This window comes from Myripristis murdjan, chromosome 6 (assembly GCF_902150065.1).
Source record: "Myripristis murdjan chromosome 6, fMyrMur1.1, whole genome shotgun sequence".
Taxonomy (NCBI): Eukaryota; Metazoa; Chordata; class Actinopteri; order Holocentriformes; family Holocentridae; genus Myripristis; species Myripristis murdjan.
The window spans coordinates 10,904,867-10,923,532 of record NC_043985.1 but is presented as its reverse complement, the minus strand read 5'-3'; the positions used below and the strand labels follow the sequence as shown (position 1 = coordinate 10,923,532).

Sequence of the window (18,666 nt, the reverse complement as noted above, 5' to 3'; positions counted from 1 at the left end):
AGAATCTACAATGTAAATAGTCATGAAAATAAAGAAGAAGCATTAAATGAGAAGGTGTGTCCAAACTTTTGATTGGTAGTGTACATACACGCCTTAATAATGGACATTTATGAACATACATCGGCTATTCAAAGGGGCACTGGAAGGGTGCCAGGTTACTGTCACCCTACTATCTATCTATCTATCTATCTATCTATCTATCTATCTATCTATCTATCTATCTATCTATCTATCTGTAGCATAATTATATTACAAAATAATATGATAAATTATATTTATAAATTATATTTTATAAATATAATTTATACATCATATATGATATGAGAATACACTGTAGAATACCAGCAGAGTTGCAAAGCTGTCTTACAAACAAAATGTTTTCTTTAAAAAAAAAAAATAAATAAAAAAGTTCCAAAAAGAGAGATTTTATTCTGCATAAAGTCAGTTTTATACGGTATTGTGTGTTTGTGATGAGAGAAACTGTATTTGTACATGGTCGATCATCATCTACTTATGAACATTTTGCCTAGTGGCAGTTTATGTACTGGGGATGGGGCAACGATACTGAACCCACCACCTTAAAAAACAAACAAACAAACAAACAAAACATTCCTAGTGATATACAACAGCTTTTTTTTTTTTTTTTTTTTTTTTTTTTTTTTTTTTTAGATGTACATATATATATTCCCTGGTATTAACGGATGGTCGGTTCGGGTCGGAACTTCTGTCCCTCACGTCAAAGATCACGGCGGACAGTATTTGTAGTGACACGAAAGTTCACTGGATTGGAGACTTCGGGGCTGGCAGCGTCCGGTGAGTTTCTCCTCATGAATTCTGACTAGTGCAAGAATCCCAAGTTTTATTTATTTTTTTTTTAAGTAGTCTAAAATCATCACAAAACACCTGCCTTCTCTTCTTCGTATTTGCACCAAAGGCTTTTACATGACACGAAATTCGGTGATTGACAGAGATAACCATTTGCCTGCTCGGATGCTAAGCTAATGTTAGCCGGCCGGTCAGTCTTTTACATGTTTCCTACTTTAACACTCAGTAAGGCTGTTCCCATCTAACTGTTGTAATTTAACCCACATGTTGATATGTTAATCGGGTGGCATCTAGCTCATTCTCCATCTGAAATAAGTATCTAGCTATCTAGCTATCTTAGCCAAGCTGCTGTACCGTTTTGTGGCTAACATTAGAGAGCAGAACCATGGCGAGTATAACAGGCCCGATGCAAATAAATACTGACACATCGTGCAGACCCATTTGCTGCCCACCATGGCCTTTTCGATTCAGTTGTGTTTTTGAAATTATTTTCCACAGCTGTCTTCGGCGATCAAGTTAATTTTATTTATTACGACATGCAGGAGTCTGTCTTGTGATGATTAAATCTGACCGCAAGGAGGAGCCATAACCCCAGCCATGAAACTCACTTTCCCTGTGTCTTTTAAAACGAAAAAAAAAAACATAGAAACATAACGTCTCTTAGGCTGGCTCATCAGCCTAAGCTGTGCCACCCTGACCGCCATATTGAACGAAACGCTGATTGTTAAACGCACATGGACAATCAGCAGCATCAGGGAGATGATTGGCAGCCTATGCTAGCCTCAGTGCCACATTTTGCATTTTTGTGCTTCCTTGTTGGCTCATTATTTTGTTTTTCAGTCAGATTCAAAGTCTCCTACATCACCATCAAAGAAAATATCTGGGAATGATGCATCTCACTACTGCATTCCCTCCAGTGTCCAAAATTAACTGTTGATGAGCTGGTTAGGGCTTCCACTCTTAAAACAAATAAGCTGACAAGAATAACTTTTACTGTTTGCCATCATAATCAGTATACATTTTGTTGAAACATTTCACCCATCCTTTTGTCATGTATAAAATTGAGTACTACATGAAACATAGAATGAAGAGACGTGTGGATTGGTTTTGTGTTGGATTGAATGTTTCAGTGTTTTTATGATTGGCCCAAAGTTAGAGTGAGTGTGTGATGGTCAGTGAGCACAAGGTTTGAAAAGAGACAAAGACCGTATATCAAACATAAAAAACATAATAACATAACAGCATTCTGCTGTTGTAAAATGTTACCTGTCAGTGAAGTGGGGGTGACCGGAATAGATTTACCTCCCATCTTCTTCATATGATTGTAAGAATCCAACTTTAAGAAATCTCCACTTTTGATTCATTCAGTTGTGTGGTGTGTTCCCATTCTGGCGTACCATCATCATTTAACAAATTTATCCATAGCTGTTTGGTGTTCTAATGGTGCTATCTGGTGTTTGATTGATTAGAGCAGGGCAGGCACACAGAGAGGTTTGTTCATTGTTCATGAAGCCAACGCTTAAAACATTAAATTTCCTGATTGCATGTTAGGCTGCATTTGCAGTTGTCACTGTTGCCCTCTAGTGACCTGGTCATGAAATGTGAATGTTAATGGTGTGTGCATCCAACAGATGCATCCATGAGTTGGAGTCTTGTGGCGCTTTCCCACTAGTACCTACTCTGCTCAACTCTACTCGCCTCGACACGGTTTTGGTCGTTTTCCATTACAATTGAGTACCAGCTCACCGTGGGTGGAGTTGTCATAGCAAGGCAGCGCACCGTCCAGCTCCCTCTGGATTCTTTGTGCCGCCACCAAGCTCAGAAAAGTCTCCACATCTTTATTTGACCACGGTACCTTTTTGCTTGCCATTTTCCGACTTTGCCAACTTCAGTGATGATCAATGCGCACGGTCGCTGTTACTGTTTTTTTTTTTGTTTTTTTTTAAATCCTGGGTTTGGTTTTCGTGAAAGAGTCACTCATGTGTCATCACTCCCTGTCCAATCAGTGGCCTGCACGGCGTTTACGTCACATTTCGGCTCAACTCAGCTCGCTTGGAACCCCGGCTTAGTAGGTCCCAAAATAGTACCGGCTACCAGGTGCTACAACGTAATGGAAAAGCCTACAAGCCGAGTAGGTACTAGTGGAAAAGCGCCATTGGGTGGTCTTTCAAACAGGTTAACACACACAGGTAGTTGTAGGTATACACTGAATGCATGGTAGTATTTAGCAGTTTTTTTTTTCCTTTTTTGAAAACCATCTTGTCTTTTTGACTGATCATCATCATGGTGTGTGTGTGTGTGTGTGTGTGTGGTGGGGTCGGCCTGGGCCATTAGTGATGTCGGGGGGAGGGACAGCAGGTGTGGACCTCAGCAGGAAGTTTGTGTCGGAGGCAGAGCTTGATGAGAGGAGGAAGAAGAGACAGGAAGAATGGGAAAAAGTGAGAAAACCAGATGACCCAGAGGGTAAGAGCATATACATGCACTAACACTTCTGCTTATGCTACACATCAACATTTCTCACAGGAAGTACACAACATGGATACAAAGCATTGATGTAGACCACACAAATTCAGAGGACAGGGATACAGCGCCAGTCTGTATGTCTTGATTAACATGGTTTTGCCTTTCTGTGTGTGATCTTAGAGGCCCCAGAGGAGGAATATGACCCTCGGTCTCTATATGAACGACTGCAAGAGCAGAAGGACAAGAAACAGGAGGAGTATGAGGAGCAATTCAAATTCAGTGGGTGTCTCTGTTTTTTGCCTGATTCTGTTTGTTCACAGCTGTCTCTTTCTCAGTCTTAGTCTTTGGAATGACACTCATTAGTATTTTGCCTCTGTTGGTTAGCCCTCTCAGCACTTTGAGTTGTTAAAGTTAACAGAGATGGTAGATAGAATACAAAGATAGTGGACGAAATTACGAAAACCTGGCGGTTTCAACCTGATACTGACCTGTCATTGTTTGATCCATCTGTCCCCATGAGAAACAGTTTGCCATTGCTGCTGGGGACCAAATAATGTTTGCTGTGCTGTTTAAAATTAGTTTGTTAAAATTAGTAAAAGTTTGACAGTGAAACTGCTCTCAAATTTGAGCCTCACAAATTCCAAAAGCTATTCATTACAGCACCTTGATTTTTGTTCAGTATATGGATGGATAACACTTTCAGTTTTTGGAAAATCTGGTTTGTATTGTGCTTAGATATAGCTGGCAGGAACATGTAGGCATAGAGTCCACTTTGTGTTTTATCCAGCTTTGTTTTGTGTGACTATAAAGGTCAAAGATCATGATGAGGATTTGATATAAGCAAAAGCAAGATCCATAAATACTAATTTACAGCTTACTTTTCTCAAATTCTCAACTTTCAGTTACTCTAAGTTTCACAGCTCATGTATGCAGTCGCTGCCCTTTGGTTTTGCAGTGTTTTCAAAACTGCCAGCACAACTACTTAGTGTAAATCCAAATTCTCATCCATTTTTCAGAATCAGCCATTATTTCTCATGAATTATTGATACATTGTAATGTGCAAGCCATATAGTAAACATATGCATTTCACACTCAGTGACTAATCAGCTTAGAATTATATTGGTTTTGCATATCAGTTTTTTTGCGTCAAAATTCACCAACAGTTTCAAAGAGAAATACTTTGTTGCTGGTTTGATTGACATTTGATTCTTGTTACGGGATATTTCTGATGTCTTCTCTTCTCATTTGACAATGCTAATTATTTGAAACTTAGTTCAAATGGATAAATCAGCCAAAAGCACACAGCCCTTGTCTGTATCCATGAAAACATACAACATTCAAATTTTCTCATGCAAGCATTTAACATAGACTTTGAGGGTTTGTTGTCTGAAGTAATGCAACCATTCTCCTACTTTGCGTTGAGAGCATGTTTGTTTCCATGGTGACAGAGAACATGGTGAAAGGATTGGACGAGGATGAGACCAACTTCCTGGATGAGGTCTCCCGGCAACAGAGCCTGGTGGAGAAGCAGCGCAGGGATGAGGAGCGGCAGGAACTGTTGGAATACAGAATATCCTTTAGCTTCATATTGTTTATATAAAACAGGCCTCCTTGTTTTGATTGCCAGCAGTTCTGTTTCATGCTTTGCCCAAATAGGTTTTTAGTCTTGTAGCTCCTTTGTGCTGCCCAGATTGGTGAAAGATAATACATTTTGCCAAAAAAAAAAAAAGACACTGAGATGTAGTTTAGAGGATAAATCTGGTATTTTCAGTGTGGGCCTTGGTTTTCTTTTTGCCATCTCGATGGTTGATGGTAGGGAAAATGTCATTACTTCAATCACTGTAGAGCTTTCATACTTACAGGTTGCCGCTGCTGTCTAATACACTTGTGCACAGACACACAGGCACATACACACAGAGAGCCAGTGGGTAACGAATCCAAAGTGATTAAAGCACCTTCAGACTGAGCATCGTGGGCTGGGGTGAAGACATTCCCCATGGCTGCTGAATATTTGTGAAGCACATCCCAACTGATTGAAGAACAGGTTTTTCACACTGATTTAAATAAAGAAACAGAGCACCATTTGCTCTGACAGCCAAATGGGAAAAAACAGAAAAACAATGTAATTATCTTGGTGCTGTGCAGTGAGAAGCAGTTCTGTATGACTGTATGAAAACCATAAACACCAAAAAATCTAATGTTAGTCATCTGCTATGGATGAGTAATTGGCATTGCAAGACATTTTGCTCTCAAGCCAAAAAAAAAAAAAAGACACAGTGGTATTTTGTGTTGTGATTTGTTACCTCTTCTCAAGCAGTTTCAGTTTGATATCTATTTTTTTTCTCACTTGTCTGATCTGAAAATTTGACTTTATCGTTGGTGTCAGTTAACAGGCTACTACAAGGCATGTTTTTTTATTATTATTATTATTAATGATGAGATCACATGGCAGCATAAAAGAAAAAAAAAAACACCTGTCTCCAGCAGGCTTGGACCTTTGTAATAGTCGTAGGTATGGTATGTGATAGAATGGATGAAAAAGCAGATAAGTCTGAACTACTTGTCTCTTTCCTCCTGTTACGAGGTGTCTGATTTCTCTCTCTTTCCCCTTCTCAGCTTTAGAGGATGTAAGTTTGATTATGATCTGTGCATATGTGCAAGATGCCTAAGACTCTTTAGTCATTTTTGGGAATGGGCAGGTAAATAGAAAGAAGTAGCAACACACCAAAAGCTGGATTTTGGTGTGAATATTGTATTATGTAGGACGGACAAGAAAAGCAGGAAAGAGCAACATGATCACATTTTACTAATGAATGTGCTCTTTCTAAAGAGCAGGGATGCACAAAGTGTGAACCATGTCCGCATGCATTGTGGTCGACACCACAGTGGCAGCTGATGGCCATTAAAACACAGTAGATTGTTTTGCAGCTTGTTCTGTGCAAAATATCACAGTAATTGTTCCGGTAACCAAATGCCATCAGATGCCACACAGCATTGCATTATGAGGTTATTTTTTATACTTCATACTAAGTTTAGCCGTTTAGGGACATTCAAGCTGGTAACATGGGGATCTCTTGGTTCAAGCTATGCAAATATATGATAAGCAGCTTTATATGTGCTGGCTGAGTTAGGTATCTCTCTGCCAGAGTGAAGCTTCAACTGGGGCTGCACCCTGCATGCATTTTTCACACTCACTCACAGGACATCTTTATATGTGCTCATTTATAGATACAATACAAAGTCTTACAGGCCATGCCATACTAAATGATTTGTATTAGTATAATTTCAAGAATGTGAGTTTGTGTCTTCACACCAAGGACTGAATACTTAAAGGAGCTAGCTTGTGCCTGCTGCTTGAGGATATTCTCTGGAGAGCCAAACCCTGTCTTGTTTTACAGACTCATTCAAAAACACTGAGGAAACACCGGAAATATAGTCATCAAATCTGACACGCAACATTACTGTCAAATGTTGTTCCATGTGGTGTTATATGTGAGGAGTGACCATTTTCTTGTGTGGATTTTGTCCTTCTCAGTTACACTTTGAGCTCATATGCAGTGAACGCTCACACTATTTTTCTGTCTTTGTCTTTGTGGTCTCATTTCCTTGGTGGCCAACTTTCTGTTGCCTGCTGTACATGCACACTGTAACATACACTCTATCTTTTCCAGTGCTGCAGTCTGTTAGTCGACTGGTCGATTTATTGGTCAATATGGTCTTGGTCGACCAAAATCTGATTGGTCAATTATTTGCTGTGTTAATTTTATCAGGAGTAAAGCACTAAGTGCTAATAGGGGTGTTTTCAGAACAGCCTGTTTCACAGGTAACAGTCTGTCTTCAGAACACCCCCCTTGTTTTCACAGTTTTGGATTAGCCCAACCCATTGGAGACAGATAGGTAGGCCCGTATGTTCTGAACTGAAGAAAAAATTAGGCCTGATTTTCTGAATATTTGCTTAATTAAGAGGGTTTAATGAACATTTGGTCCTCTACCATGTCAAAGACGCCGTCAGTGTGGCAGCATTTTACCAAAATAGATGGGAAAAAAAGTCAAATGCAAACTTTGCAAGCAACAGTTTGCGTATCACAGCTCAATGAACAACATGGCATATCACCTAAAAACGGTAAGCTAACATGTCTGCGTTAGGTTGCTCTGTCAGTTTTGAGTATAAACATATCAGAATTGGCATATTTCAAAGTTTTAGTCTAATCGTTTTATAACTGCAGGCGCACACACCTGTGACGACGGCAGCTTTACATAGTACTATTTTCGGAAATCATAGGCTATGATATTGCGTAGGTGCACATGATGCAACGCTGTCAGAGCCGACTTGAGTGTGTCATTCTGTGCAAAATAATGTCAAAAACGATTTAATATACTGCAAATACTAGTTGTTTATGTTAATTTATAATTCATCTAGGCAGACAAGGCTACTGCCCAGTTAATTAATCTAAAAAAAACTTTTTTTTATTTTTTATTTTTTTTGTATTCCCGCCGCCCCACGATTAGTCGACTTTTGGTCGAAATTTCAGGACTTTAGTTGACAAGGATTTTCTTTGGTTGACTACAGCCCTAATCTTTTCTGTCTTTTCTCATATTTAATTAGCTTCCAGCTGTCCCATAGGTATAATTAAGAATTGCCTCATAATAAAAACAAAAATACTATATTGCTTAGTATATTTGCTTCAGTAGTTTTTTTTTCAGTTTTTCTTTTGTGAAACTTTTATTCGTTTTTAATTTTCCATAGAACAATCCCTGACATCGGACCAAATTAAATAAGTGTATACATAAAAATAAATAAATGATATATATATAAAAAAACATACTTAAATATATAAGACAAAATGGATAAGTGCTGACTTTTACAAGGAGGAGAGATATTTGTAGTGGATTATTCAGTTAAAGACAAGTATGATCTCAGGTTTTACAATAATATTCCATTATACTACAGTGTATCACAACAATCCATTTGTTTCAGTTAAACACCCACCCTTGACTCCAATAATTTAACATGTTAAATGATTATTATTTTTAAAATGTAAATTACTTATCAAACACACCTAACAATTCAGCTACCAATGAATGAGCAGTAGTATGCATGTGATAACATAGATTGCAAAATAATCCAGAGTGATACCTCTTCTCTGAATAGACAGGCTAAGCCAGTGTGCTGCTGTTAGCCAATGAAAATAGAGCAGAGTGGCAACTCTTCGCTTTGTTACACAATCTATGTCAGTGCGCTGCTGAAGTCTGGAAATCTGCTGTGCCTTTGCCAGACATACGTTCATATTCCACACAAAAACAGCATTTCATTGAAATTTTGTCAAACTCTGCCATATTCCGCGTAGCGGCGCAACTTGGTGGGCGTTATCCTGGTAATTTCTGCTCTGACGACGTGCTAACATCCGTGCTAACTCGCACTGGCTCTCCCTCGTCATCGAGCCGCGGCTCGGCCAGCTCGCTGGGGATGCACTCCCCTCGGCCTGGGGGTGAACGAGCGGGCTCATCGTCTACTCCAGTGCTCCTCCGACTTCGGAAAAAGAGTGTCCAATGTGTTTTGACCCTTTCTCTGTGACATGTCACGTAAAAGTTGTAGAGACAGGCAGTGGTTTTTGGGGTTCAGGTGATGGATAATACACCTGACCTCTCACCCCCTATGTGTTCACGTATCGACCATAAGATGTCGCCATTGCGCTTTCAACTGTATCACCAGAAGCGGTTAAAAGCTCTGTATACCGTCTTTGGTATCGCTGTTTCTGGTGCATAAAAAAACCTATTTAAAATAAATAAACAAGTGACGCTTAGCCTGGCTTGGGAAAAGCCTGGCGGCCCGCCAGGCCTATAAAGCACTGGGGGAAACCCTGATATATATATATATATAGGCCCGTTTCCACTGAAGAAGTTCCTGGTAGTATTTGGGAGGCAGGAGCTACTACAGGAACGTCCTCTCGCTCGGCGAGAGGACTGGATGTGACATAATTGTTGCGCGACCATTTTGACCAGGGTGTGTTGTTAGCGTTAGCTAACGTTAGCTAGCACGTTAGCGTTAGCTAAGGCTAAGTTTTAAGCTCTGTTGATGTCACATCCCGCCGTGAGTAAATCCAATCAGCACCAAGTAAACCCCAAGCCCCACCCAGGAGTTTTTCGGGGCCGCTCAGAGTCTGTACCCCAAAGCAGGGCCGTTTTTTAGCCCCTGTAAAAGTTCAGGAACTCTCTCCTTCGGGCTAGTCCCGGTGGTGGAGACATGCACCAACGGCCCCGGCCCTGTAAAATTACCCCTAAGTACCTGCGGTGGAAACGTGCCTATTGAGACATGTTTTTTTAGTTGGAAAGAATTTTTCTGTAGTACTTATGAAATATTCCTCTATTTTATTTGGACTTTTGCTAATCATCTCTCTGTCTTTATGATTTAAAATATAATGTCGCATCTGTCGCATCTTCCCTATCACAAAAAACAACGAAAATTGCGTTTTTCATGCAATGGGGCCTTTAAAAATATCAGTAAGCGATAATGGCTTTTATGCGCATTCCCCCCATCAGTGTGTTCCATGAAAATAACATTTCTGTATCTTTGCTTTTGGGACAGTTTAATGTTGGTGAGCATGAGCAGCGCTGTTGCAAAGTCAACAGGAAGAGTAGGAATCCTTAAAAATCAGTGATCTTCTACCCTCAATTCAAAGTACCACATCAGATTCATATATCTTCACCACACCTGAATCACCCATTATTTTTGTTTGTTGAGCTTGTCCTCTGTCATCTGTCCTCTTGTCTTCTGTCTTTTGTTTTTGTATCTGTGCTCCTCCATCCCTCTCTGTGTCTTCCTTGACATCTTTGCCTCTGTTGAAAGACAGGTTTGTCTGCAGATGGAGAGGAGAATGTGTTGTCGTGGAAACTATCGTAGGCTCTTAGCCACAGTGACTGTTGGAAGTGCTCATTTCTTGCTGTGAACTTAAAGCACATGCGTCCATACACAGTCACACACCTTACTTATTGCAGTGAAACTCATGCCAGGTCTGTTTATGCTACAACACTGATTCACTGTCTTTTCTCTCTGTCTTGATCTCATCTCATCTTAATTCATTTGCTCTGACTTTTTGTCCCTCTTAGTCTTTTTTCTGTTTTTCCTCTCTGGTACATCTCCGTCCTATTTCATGAGCTCTATCAAACTCCTGTCCTTATTTTCTGGTCTCTTTTATTCTTTCCTCTCACTCTCTTCTCTCTTAGACTTGCTGTCTCTGTGGTTTTCTTAGCTTTTTGGAACTATGTCACTTTTTCCAGGACAATGATAATGGGTATTTGTAGCTTCCACCAAAGGGAGTTAGACTGTATAAAGTCCCTGGATTTTCACAGGGTACTGATAAGCAAACCTTTGCTAGTAGAATTTAAACTAACATACTTTTATTCATACAGTAATTATTTTTTTTTTATATTCTTCTATATGATTTGTTGTGTTTTGTGTCTACCTGACCCTAAGTCTCATCTTCGTTGCTTCTTTATTATGTTTCGCTATCCTTAACCTTATGCTTTCACAGCGCTCTAGTGAAGCGGGCAAGCACTGAAAACCGCCAAGAACCTGCCAAGAAGGCGGGGCCTAAGCCACTGGGGTCAGAGCAAAAGAGCAGTCACCTCTCTCAGGCTCATCTATTGGCTGGAGCCGTCAAAAGACGCAGGTATGTGCATAGACACACATCCTTTTTGAGTAAATACTATATTTGAGCTCACTATTCTGATCAGTAAACAGAGGGTTCAAATATGTTTTTTTCTGATTTTAGGAAACTTTTAGGTCCTTAAAACCACAGTTAGTAGAGACACGCTGAATATTGTGCAATGCAGTAACTAAGCTGTCAAGCTCCTCCTCCTTCTAATCTACACAAATGCACAAATTTCTGTCTCAGAAAAAGGTTGTGTGTGTACTGCAGGAGCTGCAACAACATGACCCTGTTATGCATGGAAAAAGTGCATTGCCCAACATTGGAGATTTGTTTTATATACATGGCAAAGTAAGTTTGTAATTGAATTTCATATTTTGTTGATGTAGTTGACAAATAACAAATATTTGCCATGTCAAGGATTGTTGGTGATCCATACCTATAAGGAGTCTCCAATGTGATGCATGATAAGTGAGTGCTCTTGTGGCTCATGCAGCAATGTAAACTGAATAGAGGCAAAAAGTAGTGTGCCCGATGCCTTTGAGGTATCCCATTTGTAATTAACAACACTATATTTGCCTCACAAAACAACCAGTAATTGCATAGGATTTAGAGGTGGCTTTTACATCATATTGGAAGAGGCAGTAGAAGTGATATCTTGCTGCTACAGATTGCAAATGTTCACATGTTGAATATATTGCAACACCCACATCCAAAATCATTTTTATTTATAATTTGACTAATCTAACTAATAATTTAATTTTAAATCAACCAAAATTTGTAGCAGATATCGTTTAGTTTTTCTAAGTAGAGGTGTTTGTGTTAGCATGAATATAATGGGCCACTTTGATTTTCATTACCTACGACTGCTGAAAATGGTTGACCACTTGTGTTGACAAACTTCCACACTTCTCAAAAGTATGTGGAAGATTTCGTAGCCCACGAAAGGTTCCCACCTGACAATTTGGAAACATCCAAACTAATGCTTACATTTACTCTTAGAAGGCTGACATGAATGTTCTTCCCCAACTGGCATCTCAGTTCTCGGGTAATCTGATATGATATATGAACGTAGTGTAAGGGTCCTCTAACTGCAGATTGAAGTTTGCCAGTGCCTCATTAGCTTACAGTGAAAGTCTGATGTCCCCAGTTCCTGTTCTGCTCCACATACTCAGATGGTTTGAGAGCCGCGACTGTAGAGAGGGAGGGCTCGGGAGGAGTGACAGTCAAATTAATCTGATTACGTGTAGGTCATTTAAAGTGCAACATACGGAAACACCCAGAGACGTTAAGCAAGTTTTGCTCTGATGTTTTACTCTGTTAAAAAAGAGACCATTAAATAACATTAGATGTCAGGCTTCACAGAGATTTGGGTTTGAGTGTCTAGTTGTTCTTTCAAGTATTCAGTTTTCCTCACAGCTATCAGACAGCGGTAAGAGACAGACGACAGAAGGTGGAGGCTAAAGCTGAGATCAGGCAGGGCATACTTTGCCATCAGCAAAACGCGACCATCCATCTCTGTCCATAAAACTCTCAAGAAGAGAAAAGTTCAAGGGGACTATCACAACTCATTCAAGAGCTTTCTGTTGATCTATGGTTCCAACAATATTTTTAGGTTGTGCAAAGATTGGTTTGATTGGTTTTATGAGTAATGTGGGGTGTTTTTTATTTGTTTTTAAACTTGGACAGCATCAAAGTTTTCAACAATGAGGCGCCCAGAGCAGATACATGCAAGATGCCGGGTGTGAAAGAGCAGCTTGCAGAACACTCATGTCTCGTTAAAAATAATTAGGAAAAGATGCCCATAGCAGCTAAAAGCATGTCCGGTTTGATCCCAGCCCAAAAATCTCTCGAACACACCAGTTTAACCTCTTATTCTCTCCCACAGTTTGTCCCAGTCATCAGACAGCAGTAAAAAACAGAAGAAGGAAATGACAGCAACGACACTGACAGGAAATGGAGACAGACACACAGGTGGGCTGCAGCCTGAGGCACTTGCAGGAAAAATGGTGTTTTGTTTTTTTATGGACAGCAACTTTGGCAGTTGCCAAATGACAGAATTAGACTGAAAAAATGAGTTGTAGGTCATTACTGTATTCTTCACTCAAAACTAGAATTGCCTTTTATAAAAAGGAATGCGATCATCTTCTCAAAGTGGAACGCTCTTTGGTGGAGCTTCACTGGAACAAAGCTTATTCTGGTTCAGGCAAATCTGTCTCATTATGCCAAACAGTAGCAGATGCTGTTTGAATAAAATTTATAAGAGCACAACTTATCAAACTCCACATTTCTGATAACCTACAATGATTTTGTAGACCTTTACTATCAGGGTTAAAAAACACTCTTTAATTCAAGGCCACTATCAACAGGATGTTAATCAGCCTTCCTGTGCAGGTCCTGTTACGCCAGTGCAACACAAGTCAAGAGTGTGTACATTTTCTTAGTGAACAGTGATCCACTGTTCACTTCCTGCTTTCTGAAGGTGTGTTAATCAGTGAATTCACTTGCTGTATTCTGGCCGGAATGAAAACCTGCAGACTCTCAGCCCTCTGCTGCACATGGCTGCTTGTGTCTGTGATAAGCTCTTTTGATGGGACAGTGATTATCTGCAAAAGCCTGGCTTTGCCCTGATTGTGTTTTGATGGCAGACCTGCTAGCCCTTTTGATTACATATTTTCCTTAGCGGTTACGAGAATATTCATGCTGTGACCTGCAATGGCAGTAAGGAAGCTCACAGTGTGTTTTGCTGTTCAGAGCAGGAGGGGGGAGGACTCACGGCAGCAGCAGGAAGTGGAGGTGGAGATGGAGGTAGAGGGGCAGGTGCAGGGGCAGCTGAAGAGCAGCAAACCCTCCCTGGCCTGGCGGCTAAGACCCCCTCAGCTGCCCTGGGCTCTGGTCAAGGCATGCTGCATCTCCCATCGGCCGCGGTGTGCATCGGTGTCTTGCCAGGACTTGGGGCATATTCCGGCAGCAGCGATTCTGAAAGCAGCTCGGACAGCGAAGGTAGCGTGGACGCAATCATCTCGCCATACCCGCGGCATGGCAGGGCCTACAGATAGACACACACACCCACACAGCAGTTACAGTGCACACACACACACACACACACACATATATATACACTAATACTTGGGAATGGCTTGCAAATAGTGACAAACTGGCCTCACACATTACACACAAACAGACAAGGCAGCATTTTACACTCAACTTGTATGCACTACACTCACATAGTCACATTATTTATATACAGATATGCACACATTGAGGCCACACAAACACACACTCTGTTTCATATCATAATGTGTTTTACTGATTGGCAGACTCTCCTCACACACACACCCCTATAGAGCACTGCTGTATTCCTGTTGTTTTCACAGCTGTGAGATTTACTGTCGCTCTTTGTCACCTGACAAAAAAATAGAAATCTATTCCTAATAAATAGTTGACATTTGAGCCAATATCAATTCTTTTCTCTATGATTTCTTATTGCTCGCATCAAATGATCTAAATCTGTGTATCGACTTGTGATTTTTGTATTGTGGCACTCAAACATGACACCTCCACCCTTCCTCCCCCTCCCCAATCGCATCTCACACAGTTTAAAGCCGAGCAACCAATCCCGCACAGCCTACCCTGACGACATCCTGCCCCTTCCCCAACCCCCCCAACCCAAGCCACAGCGACTGCAAGCTGTGCTATTGGCTGAGGGAACAGTGCTTGACAGCTGTGGAGCAAGGAAGAGACTGCTTAGACTGTGTCACATGATTCACACCTTTAGCTGTCAACAGCAGAGGACAGAAAGCTGAGGCAGGACAAGCCTCTCTCTCTCTCGGTCAGATGAAATGTGTGAATGATTTGAGAGGAGAGTCATTTGAGTTTTAATCTGTGTTGTGTTTTATGTTTTTTTTTCCCCTTAGTGCTTTGTTTAAATGTCGCACAGATCGATCATGATCTGTGGAAAGAATGCTGGACTGTTTTTCAACAGACTGCTGCAGTCTCATTGGCGGTTTGAGCTGTCGTTTTGTTGGTTAAAGTGTGAAAAGGGATAAATAAAGACCTTTTCCCCTTTGCTGTGTCTGTTTGGTCTGTGTGAGAAAGAGACAATGTATTTACACAAGTCACTGGGTTCGTGGTCACATGAAAATCAAATATGTTTGGGGTCAATTTGACCCCAGCCAATGTTTAACATCTCTAAATAAATGATTAACATCATTTTTTTTGCTTCATATTTAATGAGTGTTCCTAATGTCATGGGCACTACCGGGTAAAGATGAAATTGACATGATGATATGTTTTCAATGTCCTGTACACACTTTGTAATGAGCGTATGTAGGTTTATCCACCACTTTATCTCTCCTAGAGCAACCTGAAAATTTTGAAATATGCAAATGAACATTTTCACTTGAGCCCTTAACATTATCCACCTTTTCATCTGGGTCGTCTTGCCCTCCAACACCCTACAAAATGTATTCAATTGAACCAAAAATCCAGAAACTATCAGAATTAAATACGAATTATACAAAATCCTGCATGTCTCTTAAACAGTTTTAAAAAACATTAAATTGCAAGTGCCAGGCAAGGGCTTTGCAAGAGGTTAAAAGATTTGAGCAGTAGCTAGGGGCCAGACTTATTAATTTAATCCAAAATTCCAGTTGAGAGGTTTAAGAAGCTTGTTGATGATTATAGGAAGCGATTGGTTTCAGTTATTTTTTCCAAAGGCTGTGCAACCAAATATCAAGTTGAAGATGGCAATAATTTTGTCCGGCCCATTTTTTGTTTCTGGAAATCTAGTGGAGGGATGGAGCCCTGTTCTTCCAAAAGATTTTCCCTCTTCTGGTGTTTTGATGATGGTGGTTAGAGTGCTGTCTAACACATTACTCCTGTAGGTGTTCAAATGGGTTGAGATCTAGTGACTGTGAAGTCCATGGAATATGATTTACATCATTTTCATCCTCATCAAATCATTCAGTGAGCCTTGGTGCCCTGAGGATGGGGTCGTGGTCATCCTGGAGGAGACCACTCCCATCAGGATAGAAATGTTTAAACATAGGATAAGGGTGATCACTCAGAATAACTTCATATTGATCTGCAGTGAACCTTCCCTCTACGGGGACAACTGGACCCAAATATGCCAAGAAAATGCCCCCACAGCATAACAGACAAAATGTTAATTTTGTCATGCAGTTGTTATGTTTCTCCACTCATTTATTCACATTTTTCCTTTATTCTTCATCCATCTTTAAATAAATAAAACGCTAAGCTCAAGAGTTGAGCCTTGAGGCATACCACTCATAGTGAACAAAATGAAAATGAAGAACTCACTAATGAAAGGCATGATGAGAGCCAGTCCACAGCAATCTTAGAAACAACACTACTCAATCTTGTCTTTAAAATAACGGGTTAGAGGTGATTGGTTAAAAGCTGCTCTTAGGTTAAACAGAATTAATATTCCACTCATTTTACTTCTCCATGTCATTTGTAGGAGTAGCCTTGATAGTAAATTATCCAGAATGTTGCACAGTAACTTTAAAATGAGTCTCAAGTTATTAAGGGATGACTTGAGGTAGTTTTTTTTTCCAGGAGCACATTCACACTTGTCATTATTAATCAGGAACACCATCGACTGACTGAGAGCTATTCACAGATTTGAGCACAAGGTTTACAGGACAGGAAGATTATCAGGTATTTGATATTAGGTCATGCAGTGAAAATGGAAAATGAGGTTCCCTAGCAATAACAAAATGGAAGGATTTATCTTCGTTTTGCTCTGATGCTCAACAGAGATAGTATTCTCAGCAGAGAGGGATGGAAATTTTTCACAATCAGTGGTAGAAGAGCCAACAAGACCAGCAGGGTTCACATGGCAGTCAACAGTACTGAGGCAAAAATCTGAATTCATGCTGAGTGGCAGTGGCCTAATGAGTTCAGAAAAACAATATTTGGCTCTTTGATCTTTAAATTTGTGATTGTAGGAAGTCATTATTTTGACTTGGAGGAACCAAGTCGAAATAATGGACACAACACTTACTGGTTCCCACAAATTCATCCCATTTCTTTCAGAGTGTGGACACAGACTCAACTTCATAAAATCCATAGCAACATGTTTATTACAAAGATACACAACAATGCACAAGTACACAATTTAGCACTGCATAAAAGGTACATTAAAAACATGTCATAAACATTGGCTTGTCAGAACATGAATGACATTTTATAAATATACATTCAATGTGCATGGCAAATTTTGCTCTGACTCCATCCAACTGTTAAGTGATAGCCTTCTCTTACACAATCACACATCTCCCTTTGCCATGTAATACATTTCATCTCTTTTCCACCGAATGTAATCAGATTAAAATTTACAAACTCAGATAAATACATAATTTGAAAAAAATAGATCATGCATCATTTTGTAAACAGAGTAGATACTGGCAACATGCAGGATGAACTGAACTGTTTTAGAGCAGGAGATGCTGCTGTAGCTGACTCTGTCTCACATTTTGTCAATGAAACAGGCCTACTGGAACACCAAACCGCTGCCTCTCGTGTGATTGGATGTCACTTCTGTAATCTGAAAATGAAACCCTCCTCTTGGTGGTGGAGCGTTACTGAACGAATCATGCTCTGTTGGATCATGTGCTTAGGCTGTACAGTATATGCAAATAGTAGTCACCAGCAAATGGCAGTCATCCATCCAGCCTTTGCCCACAGCCAGGCTCAATCTGCGAGCCCATCGCTGAGCACAAATGAAAACACGCATTATCTGATCCACCATTTCAAAAGGGTCCATACGACAAAGTGACAATATTTCAACCACTGATATATTTCAACTTAGGAGTGACTTCACACCAAGGAGTTGTATGTATCACATGGTATCAATCACATAACACACATGCATAAAGCAATAATTCTAGATCCTGATAAATCAAGATTCTTTGAAAAAAGCCAATCCTGACTGTATATGGATGAAATCATTTGGAGATGCCTGCCATCAATGTAGACATGCAAGGTCCTTTACATATTATAAATAATAACAGAGTGGCCATTTTCTTAACAATAAAGCAAATATAATATTGGGGAGGTATTTGACGTTTTCTGTCCATAAATAATTTTTTATTCACATTTGTTCACAGCAGTGGCATTGCGTACTGTTTGCCATAACAAGGAGAAGAAGAGAGGTTTTGTTGGAATATTGTACAGCTTGTGGACTCCTGTCTTCAGGGCATCTCACTCGGGCGCTGGCTTGTTGGGCGATAGATTCCGCTGCTTGAAGTACTGGGTGACCTGCTGAGGCAGCTCGGCCAGCACCGACTTGGCCAGAGTCTCCTTTGGTGCCTGAGAAAACACACATTCAAAATACACTAGAGCTGGGAAAATTTTTTCATGTTCGAGACCTCCAAGTTGACTTTGATAAAGCGTCAGACCCCCATTTGAAGTGATTTCTCCGGAGTGATATTTAAAAAAATGGTTTTAAGTTAATGTAAATTAATTAACAATTAATTAGACTGTTTAAATATCATCCTTCAATGTTGCAAAATGGATTCAAAATAGCGAGATTTTAATAGTCACTCATACATTTCTTTTTCATTTGTAATTTGTCACAAGTAGTGAATCTAGTGAAATTACAACTATTCCTCGTTTGCTGAGGACCCCACCAGAACCAAATCAAGGACGACTGGAAGCCCTCAGACCACCTTTTGAAAAAAAAAAAAAAAACTGCTATGGCCCC

At 40.1% G+C, this 18,666-nt stretch overlaps 2 protein-coding genes across 6 annotated transcripts in view; one reads left to right on the top strand and one right to left on the bottom strand.

Moving 5' to 3' along the window:
• Window positions 1–689: 689 nt before the first annotated feature.
• psme3ip1 (proteasome activator subunit 3 interacting protein 1) lies at window positions 690–15,006 on the top strand. Of its 4 annotated transcripts, none has more exons than XM_030052998.1 (8): window positions 691–813; window positions 3,160–3,288; window positions 3,469–3,567; window positions 4,737–4,858; window positions 10,819–10,958; window positions 12,826–12,911; window positions 13,692–13,940; window positions 14,536–15,006. In XM_030052998.1, exons 1-8 carry the CDS (start codon window positions 702–704, stop codon window positions 14,538–14,540), a joined length of 942 nt encoding a protein of 313 aa, XP_029908858.1. In that variant the 5' UTR covers window positions 691–701; the 3' UTR covers window positions 14,541–15,006. The 4 variants fall into 4 exon arrangements, with proteins under 4 accessions (XP_029908857.1, XP_029908858.1, XP_029908859.1 ...); XM_030052999.1 differs by lacking the exons at window positions 691–813; window positions 14,536–15,006 and adding exons at window positions 2,457–2,477; window positions 2,981–3,014 and having other exon boundaries at window positions 13,692–14,390; XM_030052997.1 differs by lacking the exon at window positions 14,536–15,006 and having other exon boundaries at window positions 690–813; window positions 13,692–14,390.
• Window positions 15,007–17,032: 2,026 nt separating this feature from the next.
• Window positions 17,033–18,666, bottom strand: part of cpne2 (copine II) — a 113,884-nt gene continuing 112,250 nt past the window's right edge. For both annotated transcript variants that reach the window (XM_030052995.1, XM_030052996.1), the window contains exon 16: window positions 17,033–18,272. In XM_030052995.1, coding sequence (XP_029908855.1) covers window positions 18,165–18,272 — 108 coding nt within the window. In that variant the 3' untranslated portion in view covers window positions 17,033–18,164. The remainder of the gene's footprint in view (window positions 18,273–18,666) is intronic.